We start from the raw sequence: 24,279 nt of genomic DNA, 5'->3' as shown, positions 1-24,279 counted from the left end.
GTGATCAGATGTCTATTTTAGGATGGTGACTCTGGAAAACATGTGGAGAATTCAATAGTGGTTAGATATAAGGAAACTCTGTCTCAGGTTCCTCCCCTGTAAAATGAGGAAGTCAACTTAGATCAATTTCAGGCATCTCCCAGGCTCTGTTCTAAAAAAATTTGATAGTTTTCATCAGCCCTGTCCAGTTCCTATTTTCTAACTGATTTTACCTTGATCTTAGAAATTATGTAGTTTTTAATTTTTCTATTTGGTCACATGCAACTGAAAAGGTAACCTGATTATTCTCCTCACTTGCTTAGGTCTTTATCAGAAAAGAACTCCTATCACCCTGTCTCATTAATGACATCAATTTCAGAACCTGATTTAAGTCAGTCTTCCTCCTTGATTGTGTCTTCCTCTGAAGAAGAGTTGCCCAACTTAGAAAAAAAGTATTCTGAGAAAAGCGGTATGATGACCTATGCTAAGGAGCTCATCAACAACATGTGGACAAACTTCAGTGTAGAAGATTATATCCAGCATGAAGATGTCAACCTGCCAGTACTTGAAAAACAAAGAAAGAAACCGAAGGAATGGGTGCCAAGGATTACAGTACCTGAGCCTTTTCAAATGATGGTTAGAGAGCAGAAGAAAAAAGAAGAGAACATGAAATCGAAATCAGATATTGAAATGGTACACAAACTGCTCAAGAAGCAAGAAGAGGAGTCAGAGTGTAAGAAAAAATTCCGAGCCAACCCAGTTCCTGCGTTCGTCTTTCTCCCCCTTTATCATGATATAGTCAAGCAAAATGAGGTACGGAGGAGGGCTATGAAGGAGAGAAACAAAGAAGCTCTTTTAGCCTCTCAAAAGCCCTTTAAGTTTGTTGCAAGGGAGGAACAGAAGCAAGCAGTTAGGGAAAAGCAGCTGAAAGACTTTTTTAAGTCTAAAAAGAAAACAAATCGTTTTAAAGCCAGACCTGTACCTCGATCTACTTACAGTTCAACTATCAATGACAAGTTAACAGAAGAAGAACTCTATAAAAACATGAGGGCACAGCAGAGAACTCAAGACTTTTTACAGAATCCATCCCCTCGGCCTTACAGTCCAGCTCGCAGGAGTTTTGCTACAAGGAAGTCCAGGGGTCCTGAACAGGCTGAGAAGTCCAAGTATAAACACAGGGTTAGGCGCCAGGCTGCTGATTCTGAAGACCTACCTGAGAGGTATCAGAAACACCACTCAGAACAGAAGTATCGCAAATTCCTGACAGTCTGTGAACCATGTGACCTTCAGGCAGCCTCACATTCAGCCACTAAAAGAGAGAAAATTTTGGCAGACATTGAAGCAGATGAAGAGAATTTAAAAGAAACACGTTGGCCTTATCTGTCTCCAAGGCGCAAGTCACCAGTAAGGGCTGCAAACACAAAGCCTGCACCCTGTAGCTGCAACCCTCCAACGCCCACGGTGTCCTCCCGAGGAAGAGAGCAGGCCACAAGGTAAATGACCAATACAATGAGGACTGACTCACGGTCGCGCTAGTGATTTTGTGTTGGGGGATTTGAAAATACTATGCTATGTTATCCAGTAACATATTTTACTATAAAATATAGAACGTTTTGCCAGAAGGTGTGCTAAGAGGTCTTCCCTGGTGGCTCCAATGGGAAAGAACCTGCCTGCAATGCAGGAGACTGGGGTTCAATCCCTGGGTCAGGAAGACCCAAGAACTAAATATATTTTCCATTTTATGAATCTTTGGGGCTAGAAAAGGTTACAGTCAGCCTATCGATTTCTAGTTACAACTCAGATCCTTCTCAAAAGGTTGCCCTTTTTTTTCAGCCATTGAATTATCCTGTGCTAAATCTTTACTAAACAACATTCTCATTGGCTTAAAGTGAATTAAGCCTTAGTTTGTTGCCCTCAGGAGATCACTTGAGGAAAAGAAAATGTTGGAAGAAGAGAGACATCGGATATTAACTAAGCAGAAGCAAAGAATGAAAGAATTGCAGAAACTCCTGACAACCCGGGCTAAGGCTTATGACTCACATGAGAGTTTAGCTCAAATGTCTAAATCCAGAATAAAAGCTCTCAGGTATCACGAGAGAACCCTGACCCTCCAGATCACTGGTTTTCAAACTTTTTTTTTTCATCAGTGTACCCCTCAAATATATAAATGAATGAAGAATAGCATTAATATTTCAGTTTGTGGATTCAAGTTACTATCAATTACTTACAGTTTACTTACACACACACACTCTAATGCTCACTCACTTCATGGTAAGAACCAACATGAATACTCACCCCACAATGAAGACCATGATGCCGTGTTGATGGACAGAAGCATTTTATACTGTGGCCATGGTTCACAGTTGTAATCCTGTATTAGCATCTAAACTTTTTATTTATATTATTTTTTATTGTACAGTGTGATATTGAGAAAAATCTTGATTCACACAAAGCTCTTTTTTAACAGCTTGCTGTGTACTCTCAAAATATTCTTCAGTAAACAAATATGTCCAAGACCTTTGTTCTAAGGTCTACACAAAATCTGATAACACAGATTAGCACATTGATGTTATGTGATGTGTCAATTAACATGTGTGTTAAGGTTTAGTGGTATGTGACACACTGGAATTCTGCAGTACAAAGTTTGAAAATCAGTGTTCCAGAGGAATATTTTTATGTTGCAACATAAAAATATTCATGTTTAAGTAGTAAAGTATCTCCCTCAAAGCTGGGTAAGTAACATGATTTATTAATTTTTAATCTGATTCATAAGTACCCCCCAAATCTATATTTGCTTTTAATTGTGATCATTCCTTTAAATATGTATATTATATGTAATAATTATTATATTCATTTATAATGTATATTATATATATATACCTTATAATGTGTATAAGTGTAACTCATTGATAGAAGGAGCTTGATTTGATGAACTTGAGCAAAATATTCTCTAGAAATATACCATTCATCTTTAGAAAGTAAACTGGATTTTCCATAATGCTAAATTGTGTATATTTAAGCATAATTATCATTTTATGGTATAATTATTTTTTCTAATCCAGGAAGTCATGATCTTGGTAGAATTAGTGTATTTTACATAGAGAAAATAGCATAGTTTAATTCATTATAGGATCTGGTTCAAACAGTGGGTATACTTACTGTGAGTTTTTGTGTTTTGGTTCCTGTTTCTCTATATGTGCTATTTCCATACTCCTTGTTTCTCCCCTACCCTGCTCCCATTTAATTAACTGTGCCACCAGCCTATAGGAGATCTCACCTAGGGAAAAAAGAAGAGCACTGTCTAATTTTCAGAAGAAATTCCTCAGAAGATTCTTAATTTGGACCAAATTTTTTGGTTTATAAATGAGATGAGAGGGCATTGATTAATCTCCTGAGGCCAGTTTGAAGCCCCTTAATCCATTCTTGTTTTGAAGATTTCAGGAATCACAGCATACCCAGACTGTTCTGAGATGTAAAATGTGTGCTCTCAAAACCCAGAATTTGTATTCTGCATTCCTTAAAAATTTACCAGTCTAATGGGGAAAAAAATCTACCAGTCCAGAAAAGAAATTGTGATAAACTGTGCTCATGATTTAATTTCTGATTTGTCATCTAAGCTAAATGTTACATGTTCAAGTTCCTGTTTCTTTTAAAAATTCCATTCCTTTTATTTGATTTTAGAAAGAGTGAAAAGGAAAGGATGAGAGAATACCGACGAGAACTAGAAGAAAGAGAAGAAAAATTAAAAAACAGGCCGCTGCTATTTGAAAGAGTTGCTCAGGTTGTGTTTGTTGGAATTTGAGAACTATTGTCAGCCTTTTTTTTTTTTTTAACCTCTCTAGCTCCTAATTTTCATCGTCCATTTTTCTTATGTGTTACGTAATTTACTGAGACATTATTATTTCTGTGACAGCTTCACCACATCAGTAAGTAATTTGCTTAAATTTGAGCACTATATCTTGATGAGGTTCATAAGCTTGATAAAGAACATGCTACTAATCCATTCATTTTCAAAATAATAGTTTCACAACCTGTTTTTAATGGCCAGTCTTTTTTCAGTACCAACTTGGCCAGATATTAAGGTGAGGCTTCATGATATGAATTGGAAGTCTTTGAAGAATTAAAAACTGAAACAAAATGGCTAACTGAATCAGATTTATTTCTGCCAGTTTTTTTTTTTCCAGTTTTATTAGGATAAAATTGACATTTGGCAGGTATAAGTTTAAGATGTACAGTATAATGACTTGACATTCATATATTAGGAAATGCTTATTATAGTTAGGTAACGCCTGTCAACCTCATTGTTACCAAAAACATTTTTTCCTTGTGATGAGAAGTTATAGGATTTACTCGCTTAGCAACTTCCATATGTTCCACACTGCAGTGTTAACTGTCGTCATCACGTTGTACGTTACACTTTGGTACTTTCGTATCTTATAAGCGGAAGTTTGTACCTTTTGACACCTGCATCTAATTCCTCCAGTAATCACAAATCTGATCTCTTTTTCTGTGAGTTTTGTTTGTGTGTGTCTGTTTGGATTCCACACATAAATGAGATCATATAGTATTTGTCCTTCTCTGTCTAATTTCTCTTAGCACTATGCCCTCAAGGTCCATCTGTATTGTTACACATGGCAGGATTTCCTTTTTTGTGGCCAAATAGTATTGCATATCTACCACATTTTCTTTATCCATTCTTCTTTTGATGATCATTTGGGTTTTTTCCATGTCTTGACTATTGTAAATAATGCTGCAGTGAATTGACATAATGATTTCACTTCCTTTTAATAAATACACAGGAGTGGAACTGCTGGATTGTGTAGTGGTTCTATTTTTAATTTTTTGAGGAAACTCCATACTGTTTTCCATAATGGCTGTGCCAATTTACTTTCCCATAAACAGTGCCTAAGGGTTCCCTTTTTCTCTACATCCTCACTGGCATTTGTTATGTGTTGTTTTTTTTTTTGAGACCAGCCATTGTAACAAGTGTGAGGTGGTATCTCATTGTGGATTTGATTTGTATTTCCCTAATGCTGGTGATCTTTTTTTTTTTTTTTTTGTACAGTTCTTCTGTGTATTCCTGCCACCTCTTCTTAATATCTTCTGCTTCTGTTAGGTCCATACCATTTCTGTCCTTTATCCAGCACATCTTTGCATGAAATGTTCCCTTGGTATCTCTAATTTTCTTGAAGAGATTTCTAGTCTTCCCCATTCTGTTGTTTTCCTCTATTTCTCTGCATTGATCGCTGAGGAAGGCTTTCTTATCTCTCCTTGCTATTCTTTGGAACTCTGCATTTAGATGCTTATATCTTTCCTTTTCCTGTTTGTTTTTTACTTCTCTTCTTTCCACAGCTATTTGTAAGGCCTCCCCAGACCGCCATTTTGCTTTTTTGCATTTCTTTTCTATGGGGATGGCCTTGATCCCTTTCTCCTGTACAGTGTCACAAACCTCATTCCATAGTTCATCAGGCACTCTATCAGATCTAGACCCTTAGATCTATTTCTCACTTCCACTGTATAATCATAAGGGATTTGATTTAGGTCATACCTGAATGGTCAAGTGGTTTTCCCTTCTTTCTTCAATTTCAGTCTAAATTTGGCAATAAGGAGCTCATGATTTGAGCCACAATCAGGTCCCAGTCTTGTTTTTGCTGACTGTATAAGCTTCTCCATCTTTGGCTGCAAAGAATATAATCAGTCTGATTTCGGTGTCGACCATCTGGTGATGTCCATGTGTAGAGTCTTCTCTTGTGTTGTTGGAAGAGGGTGTTTGCTATGACCAGTGTGTTCTCTTGGCAAAGCTCTGTTTGCCTTTGTCCTGCTTTATTCCGTATTCCAAGGCCAAATTTGCCTGTTACTCCAGGTGTTTCTTGACTTCCTACTTTTGCATTCCAGTCCCCTATAATGAAAAGGACATCTTTTTTGGGTGTTAGTTCCAGAAGGTCTTGTAGGTCTTCATAGAACCGTTCAACTTCAACTTCTTCAGTGTTACTGGTTGGGGCATAGACTTGGATTACCGTGATATTGAATGGTTTGCCTTGGAAATGAACAGAGATCATTCTGTCGTTTTTGAGATTGCATCCCAGTACTGCATTTCGGACTCTCTTGTTGACCATGATGGATACTCCATTTCTTCTAAGGGATTCCTGCCCGCAGTAGTAGATATAATGGTCATCTGAGTTAAATTCACCCATTCCAGTCCATTTTAGTTCACTGATTCCTAGAATGTCTATGTTCACTCTTGCCATCTCCTGTTTGACCACTTCCAATTTGCCTTGATTCATGGACCTGACATTCCAGGTTCCTATGCAATATTGCTCTTTACAGCATTGGACCTTGCATCTATCACCAGTCACATCCACAAGTGGGTATTGTTTTTGCTTTGGCTCTATTCCTTCATTCTTTCTGGAGTTATTTCTCCACTGATCTCCAGTAGCATATTGGGCACCTACCAACCTGGGGAGTTCCTCTTTCAGTATCCTATCATTTTGCCTTTTTATACTGTTCATGGGGTTCTCAAGGCAAGAATGCTGAAGTGGTTTGCCATTCCATTCTCCAGTGGACCACATTCTGTCAGACTTCTCCACCATGACCCGCCCATCTTGGGTTGCCCCACATGGGCATGGCTTAGTTTCATTGAGTTAGACAAGGCTGTGGTCCTAGTGTGATTAGTTTGAGTAGTTTTCTGTGATTATGGTTTCAGTACGTCTGCCCTCTGATGCCCTCTTGCAACACCTACTGTCTTACTTGGATTTCTCTTATCTTGGACAGCGGGTATCTCTTCATGGCTGCTTCAGCAAAGTGCAGCCGCTGCTCCTTACCTTGGACAAGGGATATCTCCTCACGGCCGCCCGTCCTGACCTTGAACATGGAGTAGCTCCTCTACTTGGATATTATTTAGATATTAACCTCTTATCAAATAGATGATTTGCAAATATTTTCTCCCATTCAGTAGGTTGCCTTTTTGTTTTGTTGATCAGTTTTTTTTTTTAAGTAAGTCTATAATTTTTAGTTTTAGCTATAATTAGTGAAATTACTCCTTTTTCTAAAAATTGAAGTATAGCTGATTTACCATGTTGTATTAGTTTCTGGTATACAGCAAAGTGATTCAGAACTGATACATACACATACATATATATATATTCTTTTTCAGATTCTTTTCTATTATAGTCTACTACAAGACAGTAAGTGTAGTTCCCTGTGCTGTACAGTAGGACCTTGTTATTTATCTATTTTATGTAAAGTAGTGTATATCTGTTAATCCCACCTCTTCCCTTTCCCCTTTGGTAACCATAAATTTGTTTTCTGTGTCTGTGAGAACGACTTCCTTTTTATTGGGGAAAAAAAAAAGCTTGGTGCTATGAACAATGAATCATAATTTTACTAGATTTATACTCAGTTTTACAGTCTTTCCCTTAAGAGAAATGTGTTGATGTCAGGTGATCTTTTTTGTATCCATAAGGGAAAAGCTCCTATGGGCTACGTAATTTAAAAATAGACAAAATCACTAGAGGTTACAGGTGCTGTGTTGTGAATTTCAAGCTGTTACATTTGGAGCTTGCTGCCAGCAAGTGTCTGGGAGGGATGAGTGTCCTGTAGGACTGTCCTTGTCAGAGTCTCACTGAAGACAAAGGACATTCGCTGTGGCATATTACAGTCTCTCAAAGTTATGGGAACCCTTTACTTACTGATTTGGATATAATTTTATGTAACACTTTTCACTTTAAGGGATTTTTTTTCTCACATCCCAGTTTCAGCTTTAGGGGAGAAAAATGATCATAAGTTGTTCTACGTTACTCAGCATGAAGTGATTGACTTTTGCTTCACATAGTTTTTCCCGGCTCTCTACTGCAGGTTTTATGTCCACTGGTCTGGATATATCTACCCAGATTTCTTACAGGCATCTTATATTCATCTTTCCACAAAGTAGACCTTCCTCTCTGGGAAGAATAGACCTTCCTCTCTATTTTTCGTGTTTTTGTTGGGCTGCAATTTAGATGACTGGAAGCCACTTTCCCCCCCACTTTTTCTCAGTTCTCACTGAGACCTGAGAAGTTCCTTTCTAAACAACTTTTGGATCTACCTTTCTCCATTCCTGATGGTGAAATGCTAGGTGAAGCCGCTGTTATTTTCTGAGTTATTATTATGGTTTGACTGGTTTTCTTGCCTTGTTCTTTGCAAAGCCACTCACTCTGTCTTCTCTTTGCCATTCCCATTCCCTTGCCACAGTGTTCACCCCAGTAACGGTGGCAATCATGCACTTCACTGATGCCATTTGTTCTCATTTTCAGTAAATGGTATCAAGGGAGCTTGACATTGGCTTCTCCAAACAGTGCTGCAAGATGGGTATTCTTGTCTTGCAGAGGAAGAAACTGAAGTTGAAAGAAAGTAAATAACTCTTAATGTCTATAGTTAGTAAATAATGGAACTAGGAACCCTAGTTGGCCTGCTTCCAAATGCTTAGCACTAAGCTGTCCTGCTTTCTCCCAGAAGATAAGTCCTCAAGTCTTAACATGGTGTACCGAATCCTCTCTTATCTGATCCCTGTTGACCTCTTTAGTTCATCGACCACTGCACGCCTCCACCCCCTTCTGTGTACACCCTTTACTTGTAGACTGTACCACACCACTAGTTTCAAACTGGAAATCTTTTTTTTTTTTTTTTTAATATTTATTTATATATTTGGCTGTGCCAGGTCTTAGTTGCAGCAGTTAGGATCTTTGATCTTTGTTGTGGCATGTGGGATCTTTTTAGCTGTGGTGTGCAAACTCCTTAGTTATAGCATGTAAACTCTTAAGTTGCAGCCTGTGGGATCTAGTTCCCTGACCAGGATTCGAGCCCGGAGCCCCTGCATTGGGAGTGCAGAGTCTTAGCCGCTGGACCGACCAGGGAAGTCCCTCAAACTTGAAATTTTATTCAGGTTTTTTCTCAACACCCATATAACTTCTTTGTATCTTTCCTCTGAGTCTTTCAAGGCTCAGTATAAAATCACTTCTTGCACTGTGTCCCAGGTTGAGTTGCATGCTATTTGTTCTGTGTGCTTTTATTACCCTTTGTGCATTTCTGTCTTTATTCCTATGTATTGTGTGGAAATTATCTGTTTAATGCTCTCTCTTCTCTTTTAGCTAGTTTCTTTGAAAGGTGTTGGTCAAATCTTTGTGTTGCTAGCTCCTAGGACAGCATACGGCACAGAGGACATGTTCATAAACATTTGTTGAACCCAAACTGGACTATTTCTCCCTGGGACTAGCCCAGGCCTAGAGCACTACCCTAGCATAGTAGTGATGGGTCTCAGCAGTGAGAAGCAGCTCTGCAGTGCTGTGCATTCCCAGTCTTTCTAGTCACCAGAGAAAATATGGCAAAATAGTGGTGTGTGTGAAATTAAACCCGTAAAGAAGTGTTAAATATTGAAAGCATAGGTTAGTTTCATAGCTGATATTTTCTTCAACCAACTTCAGCCAACACATATGCTATCTTCTCCCCATATACCCCTACCTCCCATGAGGGCTTGTCACAAAATAAGTAGTCAGTAATTAATATTAAAGGAAAGAATTGCTATAAACTTCGGCTTTAAAACTAAGTATTTTTTTCCTCTTCAAACTAGAGTCATGATTGTAGACAAATTGCCTGAAGAAACAAAGATAATTTATTTTTTGCAGTATCTTAGATACAAAAACAAAATAATCATTCAGTTATTTTAACCACTTTTATTTCATAGTCTTTACAGTTCTTTTTGCATGGTGAAGTTTGAGGGGGACATGTTTGTTTTAAAAAAAGAACAGTTACATACTATTCACCTTGATATGAAATATTAAAAGATAATAAATTCTATATACAGAGTGACTGGCAGTGACTCACCATTGTTTTGGTTTTGTTAACATAAATTGGTACTTTTTTTCTTGCAGTTACTATTACTGCTAATTAACAGCTGTTATTTAGTAAATTCACTCACAACGGTATGCATTACCCATTTACAAGTGTTAATTATTTTCTTGCTGCTGTTGAGTTATCCCCCTAGCAGAGTTAGGCTGTGATCTAGGACAGAACAAACCATGTTTTCCTATTTCTTAAAAATCACAGGATTTATTAACTGAATATGTTAAATCAGATTTTAAACCAAATATTGGGGCTTCCCTGGTGGTTCAGCTGGTAAACAATCTGCCTGCAATATGGGAGACCTAGGTTTGATCCCTGGGTTGGGAAGATACCCTGGAGAAGGGAACGGCTACCCACTCCAGTATTCTGGCCTGGAGAATTCCATGGACTGTATAGTCCATGGCGTCGCAAAGAGTCGGACATGACTGAGCGACTTTCACTTTCAAACCAAATATTAAACAAAGCACTAAATCAAATTTTAAATCAAATTCAGATGAAGGCTTAAGAGCAGTAACATTGAGTAGTATCATTTAAATCTTTTATACCTCATTTGCTTAAATCAGAATATATTCTTTTTAGCACATTGAGTTAGGTCTGGGGTTTCTCTATCCTGCTTTACAGTCTTTGGGGCATTGTTCTCAGGTCACGTTCCTGTGCCTTTCAGTTGCCCAAGGTTTGTCTATTGGTACTCATAGCCTCTGGTGGCATTTTTACTTACTTGTCTAAAAGTCATCATCCACAGTGGGTGCATTTTGGCAGCAGTTTGAGTGCTTCTTTCTCGGTTTTCTAGAGTGTCAGAAAACACACTAGTGATAGTTTCATCCGCTGTAATCAGCCCTTGCCATTTTGGTTTCTCCCATGGAACACTGGACTCCAGGGTCCGTCCTTATCCTGAGATCTCTGGGTTAGGAAAATGTCTGACACTGCATTACTGAAGTCAGGCTTCAGGCCACGTTGGATGACCACTACCACTTAGAGGAAGCAGCATGGTAGAGTGAAGAAGACCCAGGAAAGGATTAGGAGACTTGCTTTTCCCTCAGTATATTCTGTGAGTTTAAGCAAACCACTTAACCTCAGGAAGGGTGGACCGAGCATCTTGGTTTCCTCTTCTGTGTTGAATTTTGGGGTGAGACCGAGTGCTCTTCCACACCCTTTTCAGGATGGGATGCCGCTGGTGCATTGGGGCTGGGCCATTCCTCATCACTGGCCTGTAGTTCCAGGTTCAGCTAGTGCTTTTTGGCCCTGTGCTGGTCACACCCACGCACAGGAGGTAAAAGGGGACTACAGTCAAGGCATTCGTGTGAACCTGTCAGCTTGTGCATCTGTAAAGCCTGTGGTATCAGGAGCCAAGGCACTCATATGAACCTCAGTTATCTTGTGTCTCTGTAAAGCCTGTGGTCTCAGGAACTGTGATAATTGATTTGCTTTAGGTATGAGAGGGTCATCACTACTCCCACGGGCCCCAAAGCCAGGAAGTAACAGTCCGGAGATTTGAACCCAATTCTAAATTCATGTTTTTCCTGCTGTATCCATTGCTTCCCCCACACAGTAAATATAACAACAATGATGATTTATACTCTTCAGTGGATTAGAGACATGGCTTGTAAAGAGTAAAATTTTATAGTAGGCACATAAAGAACCCTCTGACAACTACACATGATCTTATTTTCTTACTGATTTTTGTTTCAGATATCCTCGGACAGTCATGAAACAGTACAGTGTAAAGAATAATTATAGTTCAAAACTCATGTGACCATTACCCATGTTAACAAATATAGCATTAGAGCATTGCCAGTACCCCAGAAACACTGTGTGCCCTGCCCAGATCAAAACTATTTCACCTAGAGGTAACCACCATTTTAACCTTTGAGATGAGCGTTTCCTTGTTTTTCTTTACGGTTTTACCGCCGATGTACCAACCCCTGAGCAACATGGTTCAGTTCTGCCTGTCTCGGGTCTTGTATACCGTGTGCACTCTTTTGTGGCACGCGGCTTTTGTTCAGTGTTAGTGAGGTCCATCCATGTTGTAACATATAGCTAGAGTTGATTTTCTACTTAATTTTAGTCTGTTATATGAACGCACCAGTATTTATTTATCCATCTAGTGTTGATATAGATATTTAGGTTGTTTCCAGTTTGGGGTTGTTACAAACAGTACTATTCTGAGCATTTTGGTGTGTCTCTCTGGGCACATAGGTTGGAGTTTCTCTAGGCACCTACCTAGGAGTGGAATTGCTGGTCAGAGTATGCATATTTTTCAACCTGCTGTGATTATTGAATTTAATTTTCACTGGAGCTTTTAACATTTTTAATGGAAACTTGAAGTCTTTTGTCCTCCTCTAAAAAGGTTTGTCTTTCCTATAGAAAAATGCAAGAATGGCAGCAGAAAAGCATTATTCTAACACTTTAAAAGCACTAGGAATATCTGATGAGTTTGTTTCAAAGAAAGGCCAAAGTGGAAAAATATTTGAGTACTTCAGCAATCAAGAGATGAAAAATTTCACTGAAGATAAAGAAAGGTAACATATATAAGATGTCTGAATGGTTAACCTTTGAAAAAATTCTTGCTTGCAGGAAAGCATAAAAATCTGTTCTATAAGATTTTAAAAGGTGTTTTATCTAATGGAACACATGTGAAGTGTTGTAAAACATATAGACATTTTAACATGTTTGACACTTCAAAATATTACATGGTGATGAAGTATTTTTTAAAGTCAAATAATGTAAATTTCTGACATAAATAATGAAAACAATAACATGCTTTCAAATGAAGTTTAAAGAGTCAATCTTTACTTTCCCAATTGGTACTTTTATAAACTTTTCTTGATAAATTGGAGCTTATACACTTGAGGAAGACTGGCTGCAGGATGGCATACATTGCAGAGGGTTTGTTTACCTTTAAACCAAATCCATTTTCCTTTGAAAGATTGATAAATTTCTTCCTCTAGCTTTAATGAAGAAGAAAAAATAGAAGAAAGAGAGAATGGGGAAGAAAATTATCTTACTGATACCAACAGCCAAGATTCTTGCAAGGAAACAGATGAAGTCAATGAAGAGAATGGAGAAGAGAAATGTGTTGAAGAATAAAACTGAGTCAATTGGCAGGGTCGCCTCTCTGTGCCCCTGCTGTTGTTGGCAGCATTGAGCATCAGAAGCTGTGCTTGGGGTGTTAAGGACATCTATGAGAACCCATCTGTTATGTGCAGGACTCTTGAGCGAAGTCCTCTTGTGGCCTGAGAAGGTCAAATCCAGCTAGTGGGTCATTTGATCATTTAGAGTCAGGTTTTGCCTTCCAGTTTTTAAAATCACTATATATGATCTGTTTGCAACTTTGATCTATTTTTAAAAAATGTTTGAGAATCACAGCTGTCACAAACTGATTAGATATAAAAGTATACATCACTTCATTATTTTGGGTGGAAAAATCACTTAACATTGAGAGTAGGGAGAAGTATTGGCCTTTGATGATTTGTTTGGAAAAAGTGTTCTGGAAAGCATGAATTGAAAAATAAATATTTTTAAATTATACTATTTTCTCCTTCTTTTTCTCTTCAATACATCTCACAAAATGAATCCTCAAAGTTATTTTACTAGGTATTTTAAGTTTCTTATCTGAGCCATTTTTTAAAAAGTAATAAGATGTAGGAAAAAATAGATAACTTGCACATTTACATTCATTTATGTACTGAGAGTTACTGTTAAATTATCCACACCATCATCACTTTTTCCTTTACCTACTTTCATTCCAGTTTATTTTTAAAACATAAATTATTAGAAAAGTTTTTATACTAGTTTTTTAACTCTGTTTATTATGACAGGTGGAAATAATTGTAGCATCTGAGTTATAATCTTAATTGGAATTAAATATCACCCCTGTTTTATAGATGATGAAATTGTACATAACAACTTGTTCAGGACAAGTCTCCAAAGTAACTCAGATTTAACCCTTTAACACTGAACCTTTGCATGCTGTTGTAGATACTTGTCTTTCTGTGCATAATGTTAGTTTGATTTTATGAATCTTATTTTGCTCTTTGAGCAAACTTTTGCTTCAGAAATTCAAACCAGTCATAAAGATGTGATTGAGTAAGATGTTTTTAGAAGAAATAGATCTACCTCCTTTAAAGATGATGAACTAATAAAGGTATGTATAATAGTACTGTTTACCAACTGGCAATTTATGCCTTAAACTACAAAAATGAGGTGATTTTTCTCAATTAAGGGCAAATGCCTACTCCTAATTCCTTTCCTACAGTTTGTGTTAAACTCATTATCATTAGATTGAAAACTCTCCTTGAGAGTTGGCACTAGTTAAAAATTCATCTTTCTATTCCTTGAATATTTTGCACAGGATTGTCCATATGTAGGTACTGAATAAAGGCTTGAATAAATAGATGGATATAGTTTTAAATTTTACTTATAATTACTTCAAAATGAGTACACACAGATTGAAAATATTTCCCTTTCAATTTATTGAGAACCTGTTGAAACACAATTCACAAATTGTAACATTTAAAACGTAACTTGCTTCCTAAGGATTTATTCTGCATTCTGTTTCTTCTCAGTTTTTTGGGCAGTGTATAGGACTTGGTTTCAGGACCAAGCTTCAGTTTTCTTTAAAAATGGGAATTGTATAGTCTGTGGGGTTGCAAAGAATCAGACAGGACTGAGCAACTTCCACTTTTCTCCACTTTACGTATCTTGGGTGGCTGTGGGAAAGACTGGCGTAATATACAGAAAAGTTCTTTGTAAGCTAGGGTATTCAAGTGACAGTGTCAGAGGACAGAATAGTCCTCAAGAAACTTTTAACTTTAACTAGACCTTCTTTTATTTAAATGAGATACAAAATTATTTAAATATTATTTTGTTAGAAATTATATTTGAACCGACCCAGATAATCATCATGGTGTGATCACTCACACTTACCTAGAGCCAGATATCCTGGAATGTGAAGTCAAGTAGGCCTTAGGAAGCATCACTACGAACAAAGCTAGTGGAGGTGATGGAATTCCAGTTGAGCTATTTCAAATCCTAAAAGATGATGCTGTGAAAGTGCTGCATTCAATATGTCAGCAAATTTGGAAAACTCAGCAGTGGCCACAGGACTGGAAAAGGTCAGTTTGCATTCCAATCCCAAAGAAAGGCAATGAATGCCAAAGAATGCTCAAACTACCGCACAATTGCACTCATCTCACACGCTAGTAAAGTGGTGCTCAAAATTCTCCAAGCCAGGCTTCAGCAGTTGTGAACCGTGAACTTCCAGATTTTCAAGCTGGTTTTAGAAAAGGCAGAGGAACCAAAGATCAAATTGCCAACATCTGCTGGATCATCGAAAAAGCAAGAGACTTGCAGAAAAACATCTATTTCTGCTTTATTGACTATGCCAAAACCTTTGACTGTGTGGATCACAATAAACTGTGGAAAATTCTGAAGGAGATGGGAATACCAGACCACCTGACCTGCCTCTTGAGAAACCTGTATGCAGGTCAGGAAGCAACAGTTAGAACTGGACATGGAACAACAGACTGGTTCGAAATAGGAAAAGGAGTCCGTCAAGGCTGTATATTGTCACCCTGCTTATTTAACTTATACGCAGAGTACATCATGAGAAATGCTGGGCTGGAGGAAGCACAAGCTGGAATCAAGATTGCCAGGAGAAATATCAATCACCTCAGATATGCAGATGACACCACCCTTATGGCAGAAAGTGAAGAGGGACTAAAGAGCCTCTTGATGAAAGTGAAAGAGGAGAGTGAAAAAGTTGGCTTAAAGCTCAACATTCAGAAAACTAAGATCATGGCATCTGGTCCCATCACTTCATGGCAAACAGATGGGGAAACAGTGGAAACAGTGTCAGACTTTATTTTTGGGGGCTCCAAAATCACTGCAGATGGTGACTGCAGCCATGAAATTAAAAGACGCTTATTCCTTGGAAGGAAAGTTATGACCAACCTAGACAGCATATTAAAAAGCAGAGACATTACTTTGCCAACAAAGGTCTATATGGATGTGAGAGTTGGACTATAAAGAAAGCTGAGCACAGGAGAATTGATGCTTTTGAACTGTGGTGTTGGAGAAGACTCTTGAGAGTCCCTTGGACTTCAAGGAGATCCAACCAGTCCATCCTAAAGGAGATCAGTCCCAAGTGTTCATTGGAAGGATTGATGTTGAAGCTGAAACTCCAATACTTTGGCCACATGATGCAAAGAGCTGACTCACTTGAAAAGACCCTGATGCTGGGAAAAATTGAGGGCAGGAGGAGAAGGGGACGACAGAGGATGAGATGGTTAGATGGCATCACTGACTCAATGGACATGGGTTTGGGTAGACTCCAGCAGTTGGTGATGGACAGGGAGGCCTGGCGTGTTGCGGTTCATGGGGTCACAAAGAGTTGGACACGACTGAGCTACTGAACTGAACTGATATTTGAACCACTTACTATTTTTTCTTAATAAATTTAAGTATACTTGATTTACACTATTATATTCATTTCAGTATACAGTATAATGATTCAATATTTTTATAGATTATACTCCATTTGAAGTTATTACAAAATAATGACTATATTTCCCTGTGTTGTACGGTATATCCCTGTTGGTTATTTATTTTATACCTGGTAGTTTGTGTCTCTTAATCAACTCTTTGCCTATCTTCCTCCTCCCCCTTCCCTCTCCCTACTGATAACCACAAGTTCATCTCTATATCTTTGAGTCTGTTTCTGTTTTGTTATATAAATTCCTTTATTTTATTTAATTACCTTATTTTTGGCTGTTCTGGGTCTTCATTGCTCTGGGTAAGATTAGTCTATAACACTGTCTTGAAAGTAGTTGTTTTTTTTTTTTCCCCTTGGCCACATCACACAGCATGTGTGATCTTTGTTCCCTGACCAAGGATTGAACCCTATTGGAAGCACAGAGTCTCAACCACTGGACCACCAGAGAAGTCCCTTAAAAGTAGTTTTTAAAATGCAATAATTATTTTTAAAACTTCTGCCCTATTAGAAGAAGGTGGTTGAATATGGTGTCTTATTTTGGAAATGTTGGTTTAACACTTGATGATAAAGCAGTCTGAAAGATGGTTCTAAGCTGAGTGTGTCTCAGCAATGGGCTTGAATGCCCGTCATGCTGAGAAAGATACTGCACAAGACTCCATGCTTAGTATTTAGTATCCACGTATGATGAGGTTTGCTATTGATCACAGTGGACATAAATGCTTATTTCAGTCATCTGCTAACTTTGAACTTTTTGGCTCACTCCAAACAAGACTGATTAGACCATCATTGTTTTTGCCTCCTTATGTAGCTGATTAAGAGCTCATACCAGGTACAGGAGGAGCACTCTGATATTTTCCTGTCCCTTGTGCTTGTGTTGAGAGTGTTAGCCTCAGTCAGAGGTGTCTTTGCAGGATTTTCTTTTAAAGCTGCTTGTCTGTTTTGTGAAGATTGGTTTTGGAAAGCTGCTGATACAATTTGTGAAGCTACCTGCCAGGGCACACACAGCCTGAGCTGCATAGCCACAATAGTCACGGGAACAAAAGTAGAGGCCGTGTCCCGGACTGGCACTTGGCTGTCTGAGGACCGGACCATGTGAATAGCCAGGGACAATCCACACAGTCAATTTGGTAAAACTGACTTTTTTCAAACAAAATGAGCAGAAATGTTCTAGTAGTCACTTCTTTCCACACCAGATGGGGCATCTTGCTCCCTTCTGCTCCTGTGTGTGCATCCCACTTCAGAAATACTGCTCTGGGTCCCTGCTTCCTCTTGCTGAGGTCAGTCAGTGTGGCTCGATCCAAGAGTGATTGTAGGGATGGGGTCACCAAGGCAAGTAGGGCAGAAAATAAAGAGCCGGTTGTTCAAAGTCAAGGAATACACACAACATGTTATCATTGGACTTGCTGATAAATGCACTTTGCATGAGTCAGGTGGAGGCAGAGTCAACCAGAACTCTCCAGTCCACCACGGCCCCCATATCCAGTGATGTATAATTGCAAGGCCCTGTGGAAAACTTTAGAAAACCATGCCAGCTTGCTTCGCGGCACCCCTGGAGAGCTGAAAGGAACCTGCCGATTGAATGAGTCTCAAGGAGGGGACGAGTTATGACTAATGTCCTGGTGGCCCATGGTTCTGCCCCAGGAGAGCGCACACAAAGGGTCAGAAGCCTAGTGTGTGCCGCACCCACCCTCTGAAAGGTGAATGTGTGCAAAGGTGAGGAAACTGCGTCTGCTCAGACACTTGAAGATAAGATCTTACTGCAGAGGGTGACAACCAGGTGGTAACAGCTGAACATTACATAATATGTTTTGTATAGAGAAGGTATTTTAAAAATTGCTTTAAAGATAATGTTATATTCTAATTCTAATCGTATCCTTTAAAATATCTACTATTACATGCATTTCAATTCATGTTACAGTAAGCATTTCAATTACTCAAAGTTCTCCTTAAAATAGACAATGGTTTAATTACCATTTGGAACTGACATCACAACTAACCAGGAGAATCCAAGTCTTACAAAGATGAGTGACAGAGATGATAAATGAGAAGAGAGGAAGGAGAGAAGACAAGACATGGAAGTGAATGCATTGATCAAGGCATTCTGTAAAAAGCAGTTGAAATCTAACAGAACTGATAATAAGTGGCCAAAGAGTTCAAAGTGCAAACTATCAGGAACCTAGGAACTCAGAGAAAATGGGGATAAATTCTGGATGAACCTTAGGTGCTTTCCAGTTGAAAAACCAATGAACAAACCTCTGAATCTCAAACACTGGGTACCACAATTCAATTACATCTCCGAAAGAAACCAGAAAGTTTCCCAGAGAGTTGTGCTACCTCATTACATCTCCTGTAACAGAAATTGTTCGCTTAGACTTAAAGCCACCAGTTTCAGTTCAGTAGTCCACATCCTAGCACATCTTTAAAGCAGTCATTTTCTCACTGGCAGGGAACCCTCCAGCCATTCTGAGCCACTTCACGGCCTCAACAAACCTTGCCCCCTCATCTCTCTGGCTGCATTCTGCTTACCCCGTCTGGAGCTCCGCTTTCTCTCCCTGCCTGACTCCCCAGGGGTCTGTGCATCTTGACTCCTGTCACTTTTTCCAGGGGTCTTTCTGGTGCCTTTGACATTACCTTGACATGTAGCAGCTCTGACTCTCAAGCAGCATAAACACCTGCCAACTCAGAACCTCCCCTTGTTCTGTTGTAATTGATAGCGATGGTCAATCCTTGAGGGCCAGACTTTTCTTTCAACTTTCAATCCCCAGGACTGGCCCATTACCCTTCATACAGGAAGGACTCAGTCTGTGTTTTTGAGTGACTGATTAATGAATAAACCTAAAATATGTTTCAATAAACATATTGAATAAACATTTCAATAAGCATATAAAGCATGATACGTTTCAATAAACAATTTCAATAGTATGACTCTAAGAATAACTTTTTTTCTAAAATTGTTACACTAATCTTTATTTGAGCATAACACAAGGGTTTTCACTACCAACTTCTTCTTGAAGTATGGGATTTAAGCATTTAAAAAAAAATCTATTTAATTTTAGTTTTTTTTTTGCTGTGGTGGGTCTTTATTGCTGCACGTGGGCTTTCTCTAGTTGTAAGTGGGGGCTACTCTTCGTTATGGTGCATGGGCTTCTCATTGCAGTGGCTTCTCTTGTTACAGAGCACAGGCTCTAGGCGCTCAGGCTTCATTAGCTGTGGCACACAGGCATAGTTGGCTCTGTGGCATGTGGGATCTTCCCAGACCAGGGATTGAACTGGTGTCCTCTGCTTTGCATGGAAGATTCGTAACCACTGGACCAGTGGGGAAGCCCCTAAGCATCCTTCTTTTAAAGCAGGCTGTTTTACTGAAGCCTTCTGATTCTTTTATTTTAACTGGAGAGCTAGCCTATAAATAATCTATATAAGATAATCAGAATGCTCCATAATACATACTAATTTATTCAGTCAATAAGAGCTTAATCTAGGTACTGAGAACACATCAGTAAACAACAACAAAAAAGAATCCCTGCTCTCATGGAACTTACATTCTAGTCGGGGGTGATGGGGAGGGAGGTTCAAGAGGGAGGAGACATGTATACCTATAGTTGATTCATGTTGATGTTTGGCAGAAACCAACACAATTCTGTAAATCACTTATCCTTCAATGAAAAATTTTAATAATATATATTAAAACATTATGTCAGCTGATGAATAAAGAAAAATAAAGCAAGGTAAGGGGGTAATAAATGACTGGGGAAAATTGGAGTCAAGGAAGGCTTTTCCAATAAAGCAGCACTTGAGCAAAAACCATGAAGAAAGTAAGCACTGTATCAGTTCAGTTCAGTTGCTCAGTCATGTCCAACTCTTTGCAACCCAATGGACTGCAGCACGCCAGGCCTCCCTGTCCATCACCAACTCCCGGAGTCCACCTAAACCCATGTCTATTGAGTCAGTGATGCCATCCAACCATCTCATCCTCTGTCGTCCCCTTTTCCTCCTGCCTTCAATCTTTCCCAGCATCAGGGTCTTTTCAAGTGAGTCGGCTCTTCGCATCAGGTGGCCAAAGTATTGGAGTTTCAGCTTCAACATCAGTCCCTCCAATGAACACTCAGGACTGATCTCCTTTAGGATGGACTGGTTGGATCTCCTTGCAGTCCAAGGGACTCTCAAGAGTCTTCTCCAACACCACAGTTCAAAAGCATCAATTCTTCGGTGCTCAGCCTTCTTCACAGTCCAACTCTCACATCCATACATGACCACTGGAAAAACCATAGCCTTGACTAGACGGACCTTTGTTGGCAAAGTAATGTCTCTGCTTTTTAATATGCTGTCTAGGTTGGTCATAAAGTGTGTGAATAACTGCAAAGGGCATCTCAGATAAAGGACCAGCAAGTCCAGTGGCCCTGACGTGGGAGTGAGCCTGGGGTTTTGAAGAACTACAAGGAAACCAGTGAGGCCAGAGCAATGAGGGACAGAGAGTTATAAGATGTGAGGTTAGGAAAATAGTGGGGCCCACATTCCCTGGAGCCTTCTACACCACAGTAAGAGGCCTTTGTATTTTGTTTTAAATGAGATGGGGTGCTCTGCAAGTGCTGAGAACTGAAGAGGGACTTGAGTTTGAAATGGCCACTCTGGCTGGTGCATAGGAGACCAGGGAGGGTGGTTTCAATGATCCAGTCATCCAAATGAGAGATGATGGTGGCTTGGACCAGTGTAGTAATAGAGGCAATAATGAGAAATATTCAGATTCTGGATCATTTTAAAGGTGACATTAAAAGAAATTTAAGGTGGAATGTGAAAGAAATTGATGAGTCCACAGATGAAGTTTCTAGATTGAGCCACTAGAAGATGGAATTGCCACTTGCTGAAATGGGAAAGACTTGGGATAAAACGGGTTAGGGAGGTTGGCTTCCCAGTTGGCACTAGTGGTAAAGAATTCACCCGCCAGTGCAGGAGATGCAAGAGATGCATGTTCAATCTCTGGGTCAGGAAGATCCCCTGGAGGAGGGCATGGCAACCCACTCCAGTATTCTTGCCTGGAGAATCCCATGGATAGAGAAGCCCAGCAGGCTACAGTCCATAGGGCCGCAAAGAGTCAGACATGACTGAAGTGACTTAGCACACAAGAATTATTTTACAACTCAACGTGAAAGTGAAGTCGCTCAGTCGTGTCGGACTCTTAGCGACCCCATGGACTACAGCCCACCAGGCCCTCCGTCCATGGGATTTTCCAGGCAAGAGTACTGGAGTGGGGTGCCATTGCCTCAAAGGCAGAGGTAAGTAAACCATTTACTGGTGGTGGGAAGGGGGGTCTGTTAACGTGGAAAATGCTGAGAAGGGAGCCAAGGAGAGGCAGCGGCCCTCAAATTCAGCACACTAACAAGTTTAATCAGTCTCTGCAGCCCTGGGGAACTTTTCATGATTTTTATACATTTTAGGCCAGATATGGAGTTACCATAGTTCTTAAAAAGGAACTAGAGGATCAAGCCATTTGAAAATTCTTATTTAAAAGGAAGTCAACATGTTATCTATATACAACTACCTTGTGATTAGGCATCATCCATCCCGCCCCACCCCATATACCCATCTATCGTGTTGTGCTTTTCACACCTTACTTTTTTTTTTTTTGGCTGTGCCTTGTGGCTTGCAGGATCTTAGTGCCCTGACCGGGACTTGAACACTGGCCTGGGAATTGAAAGCACCAAGTCCTAACCACTGAATGGCCAGGGAATTCGCTTTCACGTGTCATTTTAATGATGTAGGCCCTTCTCCTCCCCCAGGAGTAACAACTTACCTTTCCCCTCTAAGCCTACCTGAACTTATTCTTATCATGCATCCCAGATATAGTAATGCTGTAGTTTCCTGGATAGCACATTCTATGCCTAAAAAAAAAGAGCCTACCTTAAATCCTGGGTTCAGCTCATTATTAGAAAATTTTTTCCATTGTCTGTAAACAATTACTAAGAAGCTTTAAATATGTTTACTGTTAACAACTAAAATCTCAAAATACTTCCTTTGAAAACAAGGCAATTTTTGCTCTCCCTCCTTTCAGTGGTTGTCAGATGGCCGCTGCCCCTCTCCACTGAGTATCCTGGGATCACCTTCCAAATAAATACTTGTACCCAAATCTTCATCCCAGGGTCTGCTTTGGGGAAAGCCCAACCAAGACAGTGGTCTTCTGAACATCTGGAATGTCTAGCAGCATTGGGCCTGCACTTCACCTGGTAACAAAGGGCAACGTCAGAGGCAGCTGACTCTTGCATGGCCATGTGTCCCTCACTCTGGACAGCCCTCCCTGGAGGTGGCCGAGCAGGCATCTCAGTGTGGGGCTCTGCACATGTGAGGTGCAGGCACGTGGAAATTTTTCTGTTTTACATTTTCAAGCAGTGAGAGACACAATGAACAGATATACATCAAAGCTATAGTATAATCTATGCCATGTGTGTAATTGAAAAACTAAATATGTAGTTAAAAAATACTTCTTCTAATAAGTATTCTGTCATTTTAATACTCTGTCAATTTTTTCTTTTTTCTATATGTTTTTTTTCCTGGTTCTTTATCTTCTCAAGTTGGGGTTTCAAGAGTTTCATTTCAAGAACTAACTTACTTTGCTTAATTTTTGTCTGGGCTTTGGGTTAGCTTGAGTACTTTCAGGAGGATGTTTATTAATAATGCTTCAACTCCAATTAGCAATCTCTCCTGGAAGAGTGAACACTCCACAGTCATTTCTAAAGTAATTCTACAACCTCACAAAATTTGATTTCCATAAAAGAATGTGAAAATCATCTCAGATAATTTAAGCAGCAATTTCATCTGACAAATGTGAGATTTGACTCTTTCAAATAAAGATGTGGAAAGCAAAATTGCTTTCATGTGAAAAATACACAATTAAAATTTTTTCAAATCAATTACTCATAATGCTTTCCCTAGAGATTTGCTTCTAAATAAAAACTGAGAACTATTATTAAAATTTCAAGACCATTTATCTTTCCTCTGATTTTAAGACATGGTTCCTGTTGCCATTCCCCAGGTGTTTAATGTGAAGATTTCACAATGACACTGACAGAATAATAAGGAGCAACTGCAGTCACTGCCATATCTGAAGCCTGCTCCATGTAAAGTAAGGCCAGATTCTTAAGCAGGGGCTAAAAATAGTAACACGAGTTTTAAAATAGAACCTCAACATGCATTTATTTAAGAAGTGATGGCTCCTTCAGAGGAATAGTTCTCAGTATATTTTGAGCCACTGTGGATAAGCACATACTTAGAACACTCCTTCTGGTTTGAAATTGATTTCTGAGCTTAGGGTGTATTCTTTTGAGTATCTCAGTGGTGTCAAATATTTCTTCTTTGAGAACAAGTTAATTTTTTAAAACACTGACAAAAGTAATTTGACAAGACTAGTGAATAAGATAAGTAAAGTAGTGGCATTCATTTCAAAAAAAAACTAACAGCAAAATAACCAGACTGGTGTTCTCACCTTGCTCAGAAGTCACTTCTGAGATGGATCTGTAAGTGTTTGGGCTCTGAAGCTCTCCGAGGGCAGGGCCTGTGACCATTTTGCCAGTTACTGTACCTGGTGCATTGTGGGTGCTCAATAAATATTGGTTGAATGACTGAATAAAGGCAAAAATTGACAATGGTGCTAATTCTGTGATACTCATTGAATGCATGTATTTGAAATAGTTGTTTAAAAAAGAAAATAGTTTCTATTATTTGCAAATTTGACAGTACTCTAATGGTTTATAGGAAATGCCCCAAGCTACTCAACTTAATTTTCTTTGTTTTGACATAATACCATCTTCTGGATATAGTCTATTTTGAAAAATAAAAAGAGCTCTTTTTCAGTGAGTATATTGAGTAGATAGGGCAAACGGAATCACTCATGTTTTATAGGTTAGAGCACTTGATGCTGGACTGTTAAGTAATTTTCCCAA

The 24,279-nt window shown here is 39.1% G+C and overlaps 1 protein-coding gene across 3 annotated transcripts in view; it reads left to right on the top strand.

Moving 5' to 3' along the window:
• The window catches only part of FAM161A (FAM161A, centrosomal protein), a 29,200-nt gene extending 15,817 nt beyond the window's left edge, over nucleotides 1-13,383 (top strand). For 2 of the 3 annotated variants that reach the window (XM_027555592.1, XM_027555594.1), the window contains exons 3-7: nucleotides 303-1,472; nucleotides 1,898-2,065; nucleotides 3,661-3,760; nucleotides 12,220-12,374; nucleotides 12,804-13,383. In XM_027555592.1, coding sequence (XP_027411393.1) covers nucleotides 303-1,472; nucleotides 1,898-2,065; nucleotides 3,661-3,760; nucleotides 12,220-12,374; nucleotides 12,804-12,942 — 1,732 coding nt within the window. In that variant the 3' untranslated portion in view covers nucleotides 12,943-13,383. The remainder of the gene's footprint in view (nucleotides 1-302; nucleotides 1,473-1,897; nucleotides 2,066-3,660; nucleotides 3,761-12,219; nucleotides 12,375-12,803) is intronic. The other variant, XM_027555593.1, reaches the window with a different exon arrangement.
• Nucleotides 13,384-24,279: the final 10,896 nt, after the last annotated feature.

Source organism: Bos indicus x Bos taurus, chromosome 11 (genome assembly GCF_003369695.1).
Source record: "Bos indicus x Bos taurus breed Angus x Brahman F1 hybrid chromosome 11, Bos_hybrid_MaternalHap_v2.0, whole genome shotgun sequence".
NCBI lineage: Eukaryota > Metazoa > Chordata > Mammalia > Artiodactyla > Bovidae > Bos > Bos indicus x Bos taurus.
This window is presented reverse-complemented; position numbering and strand designations above follow the sequence as displayed.